The sequence below is a fragment of the Barbatula barbatula genome (assembly GCF_947034865.1).
Source record: "Barbatula barbatula genome assembly, chromosome: 16".
In the NCBI taxonomy this organism is placed as follows: Eukaryota; Metazoa; Chordata; class Actinopteri; order Cypriniformes; family Nemacheilidae; genus Barbatula; species Barbatula barbatula.
In genome coordinates, this window is record NC_136779.1 from 18,995,454 (window position 1) to 19,004,298 (window position 8,845).

The 8,845-nt window shown below is 40.6% G+C and overlaps 1 protein-coding gene across 1 annotated transcript; it reads left to right on the forward strand.

Annotated features, from left to right (window-relative positions):
* The first annotated feature begins 2,542 nt into the window (after positions 1-2,542).
* On the forward strand, positions 2,543-8,501 carry LOC306905386 (pleckstrin homology domain-containing family M member 1-like). Its single transcript, XM_079475956.1, has 3 exons — positions 2,543-2,622; positions 4,255-4,502; positions 7,517-8,501. The coding sequence occupies exons 1-3, from the start codon at positions 2,569-2,571 to the stop codon at positions 7,530-7,532; spliced, it is 318 nt and encodes a 105-aa protein (XP_079332082.1). The 5' UTR covers positions 2,543-2,568; the 3' UTR covers positions 7,533-8,501.
* The last annotated feature ends 344 nt before the right edge of the window (positions 8,502-8,845 follow it).

Genomic DNA, 8,845 nt, shown 5'->3' on the forward strand with positions numbered 1-8,845 from the left:
ACTATCTAAAATATATTTTATGGATAGTCAAACCCATGGTTTTTATGTCAAAACGGCTTGCCATAAGAAGTCATCTTCTTTACAGGTTTAATATACGTGACTTTGCCTCTTCTTGGATCATGACAGACAGTCAGGTTGACGTGCTCTGATAGGCCGCCCGACGTCGGTTCATTGGTTCGGTTCAATGGTTCGGTTCAATTGCAGACGGGCTCTGGGCTCAACTGTTTTTCCTATCCTGGGTAGCCCGGATGTTACCATGTGAATATTTAACTTGAATTTTTCGATCTGAATTTGAGCAGTCGAATTAGACATATGTTTTCTTTGAAAAATATTAACTTGAAATTTTAGATCTGAATAAGAGCAATCGAATTTGATCAACCTGAATGTATTTTATCTTAAATTCTGTAAGTTGATTTTGTTTTGTATCTGAATTTGTGAGCATTAAATTCAAGTTTTTAAAATGGAAATCAAGAATTTTCATATTTAAATTTCATAGAGGTAAATTCGAAACAAATAAATTCAGATACAAGGTTTCTCGAAGTAAAATAATTCAAACTCAAGTATTCATTGGCTGTTAAATTTCAAAACATTATGTCTCTTATTTGCTTCCATAGCTGCGTCCCAATAAAGGTTTTACAGCGCGTTTTTTAAGGCCGATTCAGCGCAACTCCGAAAAGGAGGACAAATGAGTGTCCGGCTTGATGCTGCGCCGGACGCCGGACAGGGGGCTTAAAATCCGGACTGTCCGGCCAAAAGCCGGACGTATGGCCACCCTACTTTCAACATTAAAAGAAGATAAAACAACACACTTTTTTCTCTGTAACAGCCTGTCAACGCTGCGCTAGAGTTGCGCATAAAATGTTGGTCAAGTGGCCACCGATCTTCGATTTCAGTTTACAGTATCAACTGTTCTGTGTCTTTCTCTTAAGCAATTTACACGTTATAAACCTACACGCAAACAAGAATTTTTAACATAAATAATGATACAAAATAATTTAAGATGACTAGAAAAAACAGGTCCCTTTTAAACAATCCAAACTTGTGTCATATCATATTTATGATAAGGTGTGTATGTACCTATATATTTATGCAGGTATTGTTTATGCTTAACTTTGACGGGTAGATGTTGTTTTGTAAACAGGGAAGGCGCAATAAGCCACGGCTTCAGCCTACACCTGTTCGGTTACCGTCTTTGTTCTTATTTGTAATGAATTTTCTGTACATTTATTTCAGTAACCGAATAAACCCTCATTCATTGATGAACATTTCTTCAATGTTCTGCGTGTTCAGAATTGGAGAGAGGCCAGTCAAAGTAACATCTTGAAGTTTATTGATCAGAAGATTAAAAAATACAACAGCTGCTGGGTGGGTTGCCTCAGACGCACACGTCTCACACAACGAAGCGACGTCTTACAACGGACCCACACCGAAGAACAATTTTACATGGTATTTATAATATTTATGATATCTTTTCTTAGTCCGAGAAGCTGATGTCCTTTCTCGGACGTGGAATCCTGGGAACACGTTCAATCCGCTTTCTCTCCTTTGTTCTGCCTCAGCCAACCAGCTCACACTGCTTTTCCTGACCATTTGTGGAGACCCCATACCTCACCAAATTCCGACGAGCTCTGTGTAATCTGATCTTTACACACACATATTATTCTGGTACAGAAAGTTCACTCAAAATCAGCCCTTAACTCAACTCACACACTGGTTGTATTTTCAACATATTATGCACAGTTAGTGATCAATAATGAAATCATAAAGCATATTGAATGTAAAAGCACATTTAAACCACAATAAAAATCCTTCATCAATCACTATGCAGGGTCACGAACATAAAATCCAACGTTTGTAAACAGGAACATTAGTCAAGTCAAGTCAAGTCAGCTTTATCTATAGCGCTTTTTACAATTTTCATTGTTACAAAGCAGCTGTACAAGAAAACATTGACTATAAGTAAAACATAAAAGGTTATGGAAGTCAAAACACAGGTCAAATATCAGACACACAATAAATTCCTATATGCAGAGTTAATTAAAGAAGACTATCAAATTCTAGTCCCTTCCGAATCTGTCTCGCTTAGGCTTCTGCACGCTCAAGGCTGCGCAAGACTCGCGCAATGCCGTGTTCGTAAACAGGAACCGTGCGCTCACTTCCCGTCATGCTTTTCGCCTCAGCTGATCTGAAACAGTGACCGAACGTGACAGCGACTCATGTTTGTTCCCGTCAGCAGGAGCAGAGATTTCAAAAGCCACCGACAAACATGGTGAGTGTGCGACTGTATGCTAAAGCTTTCCAGCGGTGTTGTGTGAAGAGCAGACAGACAGACAGACAGACAGACGGTCTCATGCTTGTAGTTTGTACAAGAAACTAAAGACACAACACGATGTTGCGTAACAGGGTACAGAACCAAATGTTCAAGTCAAACGCGATCTGTGTCACTTCCACTATTCTGTCAACGGAGATTGCCAATAAGCTTCATGTTTAAACAAACCTTCCTTACTTTTGTATTATGTGCGGATTTGTTTTGCAGCTCGTCGAGCGGCACTGATCCGGACTCGAGCCATGCTGGCCACCCAAACAACCGACAGCAGCCCACAGACCAAAGACGTTAAGCAGGTTTGTAACTTCCTCGTGTTTAAGGTTAGTTGACCCCCAAACTGACTCCCGTGGTGTTTAATGTCCCTGCTGTGGGAGTCAATGGGTGTCGAGATCTGTTTGGTGACTGACATTCTTCCAAATATCTTTCTCTGTGTTCATCAGAACAAAGAAATGTATAGAAATGACAGATTTACAGATTTTGAACAATCTGAGGGTGAATGATGACAGAATGTTCATTTTTGGGTGATCTGTCCCTTTACTGTTTGTCGTATGGCCCTTTTAGCGTGCCGCGTGCATGTGATTCTGAGAAACCTCTGGTTACGTGCCGTATTGTTGTACGTGAATAAAAAGAACAGCTTTAATCGCCTTTATGAGAGAAGTGACGCTTTCCTTGTGGCTTTTTCCTTATAATTTCATTTCCATATTTGCTCTCAGCATCTACTGTAACTGAAGTGTCAGAAAAGCGTATTGACATGCTGTCTTGGCATTAATCCATACCCTGGAAAGACAACTTCTAAGCACAAATCATTTAACTGACCTTGACTCCTTACAGTTGCCATGGTGAATTTCCAGAGCTTTGATTGACAGCTTTTTGTGGTCAGTCAGCTGATGTCAGGTGACGGTCTGAAGGTTTGGCTCACAATCACATGGCTGAAGACAGTCGGTGTTGACGTGCGTGTTCTGCGCTCTTTGCCTCAGATCCTCGAGAGCCATCAGAGCACAATCTTGAGCTTTTTTATTGTGTTGTTTTTGATATCTTCTTCTGCTTAACTTTTAACTGCCTTACTTTTGACATTGTTCCTGTGACCCAATTTCTCTTACCTCAAACTTCCAGAGCGCAGCGGACACGTGATATAAATGACAGCTTTGATACAGAAGCTTAGTTATTTTTTTAACTAGCTTTGTTTGTCAGAGCTCATCAATTTCTGTCCAAAAAGGTGTTGAGATCAATGTATTGAGCACTGTTAAGGGATATAAACTATATTTCCCCATGTTGTACTCACCCTCAACCGCATCCAGACTGAATATGACTTTCTTCTTGAAGAATAATGCAATATAAGGAGTTATAATACCACGTATCCTTTGACTTCCAAGCGGCAGAATGGAAGTGAATAAACTTAGATTTTTTTGAAGCTCCAAAAAGTGCATCCATCGATCAAAGAACTGCTCGACACGGCTCAGTGGTCTTAACAAACATCTTCCGATCAACCTGAGGCTTGTTTTTCCGGCAAATGACACAGTCTGTAAGTTCCGCTGATGAACGCAGCATTTTCCACCTTCCAATAGGATGCCGTCTCCTTTGCGCGGGAGCTTTCGTCACCATCATTTGCCGTATACACAAGCCACAGGTTCACGCGCAGTCTAGGGATAACGGAAGCTAGACATTAACGTTAATTATTAACTCAATATGGATATTTCTCTTAAACAAACGCATCGATTCGCTTCAGAAGACCTTTAAGACCACGGAGCCGTGTTGATGGATGCACTTTTTGGACGCCCATTCTACCGCTTGGAAGTAAAATGATAAGTTGTATTATAACTCCGACTGCATTATTCTTCAAGAAGATTCAGTCAGGATGCCTTGAGAGTGAGTGAAACATGAGGACATTTGACTCTAAATATCCCTTTACCTCTCTCTTTCCTCCTCAGTGGATCAAGGAAAAGATCGCACAAACGTTGAAGGTCCTGCAGAAGCGGTATGTTACTACAGACACCGTGGTCACCAGTGAGGATCAGGAGGCAAACCTCCTGTGTTGTGCTTTGGAAGCCGTCTTCATCCACGGTATCAAGAGCAAGTTCATCCGCTCGGATGGAGGAGGTCTCGGGCGCAAGGGAGTGTCACGAGGGGCCGTTCCTCAGCCTGTTTCCTGGAGCCTGCTTAAAACTGTCACCCACAGGTGGGTCGTCCAAGCCTTTATACATTGAGCTAGAGCTACAAATAGAGCTGAAAAGATTGTGAAAGGTGGTGTTTTTAAGGGTTTTAAACTGAGAACAGTGTATCTGTGGCTCATACTAAGAGGCTGAGAATGTTAATCGGGTCATTTCTTCACGTCTGCTTCACATCTGTCTTTGAAATTTGAATGAGTAGTTCAAGGTTTCTGGTGTTAACTGTGGGTATTTAACTTCTGCACAAAATGAATTCACCCCTAAAACAAGTAAATCCAAAGATCTTTCCGGATGAGCAATTTGACAGCGGTTGGGAGTCATGGAGTGGAAACTGTGTGAGGATTGTGGCAGGATTAGTCTAATCATGTGGCTCTGTGGTCATTGGTCAAGTGACACTTAGTCGGGTCCATAAAGGCCCTTTAGTGAGAGATTGAGGGTTTCTGGAACCTCAAAGAAACAGGTGTCAACCTTAGACCAGGTTTAACTCTGCGTTCAGAGTGTCGCAAGTCTCTTGCAACGAGGTCGTCAGAAGGCGTTCCTAGCTTTGGTTGCTCTAGTAACATTTTCAATTTAATTTGATTTATATCGCGGTTTCCACAATGTGCATACAAATAAGAAAAAGGGGTTATTTTGGGGTAATACAACACATTAAAGGACCCACTCATCGATTTAATCATACACTAGACCTGATTATATCTCACGGAGCCGATCTAACCAATATAGATATTATAACTCAAAGCGACGATGTCACCGATCACTATCTTATAACGGGTACTTTGCGCACGTCAGGAATCAGCAATTTAACTCGTTATCGACAGGGTACAACAATCACCTCCGCTACTAAAGATAGCTTCGCAAAGAGCTTGCCAGATCTGACTCCTTTAATAACCATACCAATAAATAAAGAATCGCTCGATGTCATGACCAGGACATTGGGCACTATTTTCTCTAATACATTAGAAGCTGTTGCACCTACGAAGTCAAAAAAGATTAATGAGAAAAATATTGCACCATGGTACAATAGCACCACTCGCGGCCTTAAAAGAGAAACTCGCAAACTAGAGCGCAAATGGATAAAATCCTAATTAGAAGTCTTTAAAATGGTGTGGAAAGAGAGTGCAAATTGTTATAAAAAGGCACTAAAAGCAGCAAAGGCTGAGCACCTTCGTAACCTCATAGAAACCAACAAAAACAATCCAAGGTTTTTATTTAGCACAGTCGCTAAATTAACAAATAAACAGACACCACCTGACCTGGCTATTCCGCGCACCTCGGTAGCAATGAATTCATGAAATTTTTTACAGAGAAAATCGAAAACATTCGTGACAAAATTGTAAAAACTCAACCTCCAAATCTGTCCTATGAATTAGCACCAACCAAAGGCGTTTTTCACCTATAAAACAGGAAGATTTAATTCAACTTATCGCAACTTCTAAACCTACAACTTGCTTACTAGACCCCATACCAACTAAATTATTAAGAGTTCAATTGAGCCCATTTATAACATTATCAACTCGTCAATTAATCTAGGCCATGTCCCAGGACCCTTTAAGATGGCCGTCATTAAGCCTCTAATCAAGAAACCAAACTTAGATCCAAATGAACTTGGAAACTATAGACCGATTTCAAATCTCCCCTACCTGTCAAAAATACTAGAAAAAGTAGTGTGCACTCAGTTGTGCTCTTTCTTACAAAATAACGACATGCACGAAAAATTTCAGTCAGGCTTTAGATCACATCATAGCACTGAAACTGCGCTCGTTAAAATTACAAACGACCTGCTTATAGCATCAGATAAAGGTCACATCTCAGTCCTGGTCCTGCTTGACCTTAGTGCTGCGTTCGATACCGTAGACCATAACATACTTCTAGATCGCTTACACAATTATACCGGTATTGAGGGACAGGCACTACAATGGTTTAGATCTTGTCAGACAGACATCAATTTGTCCATTTAAATGGGGAATCATCCAATCTAACGCAAGTAAATTAAGGATTACCTCAGGGATCGGTTCTGGGACCCGTGCTGTTCTCCATATACATGCTGCCCCTCGGAAACATTATAAAAAAACATGGAATCAGCTTCCATTGCTATGCAGATGATACTCAGCTATATATCTCATCAAGACCAGATGATTCCTCCCAGCTATCCACATTGGCAGAGTGCATTGAAGATATAAAACATTGGATGACCTGTAATTTCCTTCTTTTAAATTCTAATAAAACAGAAATATTACTTATCGGACCAAAGACACGTAAACCAAATATTTCTGATTATAAACTGCAAGTTGAAGGATGTACTGTTACTCCAACAAATAAAGTAAAAGATCAAGGCGTTATATTAGACAGCAACCTGTCATTTCAAAATCACATCTCAAATGTCACAAAAACAGCCTTTTTCCACCTAAGAAATGTTGCCAAGTTACGAAATATTCTGTGTGTTGCTGACGCGGAGAAGCTTATTCATGCATTTATGACCTCAAGACTTGACTACTGTAATGCGCTACCTAGTGTTTGTCCTGCATCATCAATAAACAAACTACAGTTAGTCCAGAAAATACCATCACATAACCCCAATATTATCAACCCTTCACTGGCTTCCCATTAAGTATCGTATTGACTTTAAAGTTCTTTTAATCACTTATAAAGCCTTAAAGGGTTTAGCCCCTACCTACCTAACAGAGCTTCTATCACACTACAACCCATCACGCTCTCTAAGATCTCAAAACGCAGGACTTTTTATAATACCTAGAATAACTAAATCCACCAAAGGGGGTCGAGCTTTCTCATACGTAGCACCTCTCGATGTGGAGGAGCAGCGGCTCTACCCGAGCTCCTCCCGGGTGACCGAGCTTCTCACCCTATCTCTAAGGGATCGCCCAGCCACCCTGCGGAGGAAGCTCATTTTTGGTTAAAGGCATTCTTCCTAATATCTTTCTCTGTGTCCATCAGAACAAAGAAATAGAGATTGAGTATTTCATGACAGAGTTTTCATTTTTGTGTGAACTGTCCCTTTAATCTATAGCGCTTCATTCAGCTGAGTCTCCAGCTGCTGGGTCCTGGCCAGAATCCCCTGAACGTAGGCCTCCCGCTGCTGGTCATAAATCAGCCAGCTCTGGTTCTTCTCCAGGGCCTGAACTCAACAACAGAGAGTGAGAAAGAGAGGAACATCAGTCTGCAGGTCGCAAGGAGAATGTCGAACTGAAATCCTGATGACTCGCATCCTTCTAGTGAACTTACATCCCTCAACTGCTCCTGAACCGCTGCCTGCTCACCAGAGGGAACCTGAACAACGGTGGAGAAACTTCATGAACCACACATAGAAAAACACACACAACGATCAGACTTCCCGCACACAGACAAAGCAAGCAAAACAGATTTTAAACACATCAAATATCTGTAACAATAAGCTGTAATACGAGAATACTCTTTTGTGTTTTTCCGATATATAAAATGAAATGTATTAACAATGTTTCCTTAACATTGTCATTAACAAAGGAACAAAGACTTGACTCCATACTGCATATTGCAAATATAGCAACGGTGTGACATTACATTTCGTTGCACTGTACTTGTATGTGTGTAATGACTTTTGGCGCAGCCATGTCTAGCGTATAATAACCGGCAATATCTTATATTATATGGAGGTACAGATCACGCTCACACTCATCGGTTTTATCTTAAACCGGAAGAGAATGTCATCAGATAGATCAGGCTACCAACTGCCTCACGGTACTTTTTAGGATCAAAAGAATCAGCGTTACAAAAATCCAGTTTTTGTTCACATGGCGTTGATCTAGGTTTACAATCTGACATGTTAAATCTCTCCAGTATTTTGGTAGTGTACCTTTTCTGATTCATTGTTACAACTCCATCCACCTGTTGAAAGTCTACACCTAGGAAATGTTTCAGTTTTCCCAGATCCTTCATTTTGAATTTTGCAGTCAACATTGCTTTTACATCTTTCAACAAATCATCACTACTGGCAGCAATGATTAAATCATCAACCCAAATTACCAGTATCACCCTGTCTTTTACAGTTTGTTTGGTGTATACACAATTGTCTGCAGGATTCTGCAGAAAATCGTTCTCCGTAAGGTGGTCATGTAACATTTTGTTCCAATTTCTTCCTGACTGCTTTAAACCATACAGTGATTTGTTCAATTTACAGACAAGTTTTTCATCAATGTCTGTCTTCACCTCAAATCCTTCTGGTTGTTCTATGTATATCTCACAGTCTATTGGAGCATGTAAGTAGGCAGTCTTTACATCCATCTGGTGGAGTTTAAGGTCATTTTGTGCAGCTATTTGCATTAATGCACGTATCGAAACAATGTTTGCAGTGGGAGAAAAA

Bases quoted from the DNA above. Each gene is read 5' to 3' on its own strand.
- LOC306905386 (XM_079475956.1), top strand. From the start codon at position 2,569: ATGCTGGCCACCCAAACAACCGACAGCAGCCCACAGACCAAAGACGTT. The intron at 2,623-4,254 runs GTTTGTAACTTC...TTTCCTCCTCAG, and splicing joins AGACCAAAGACGTTAAGCAG to TGGATCAAGGAAAAGATCGC.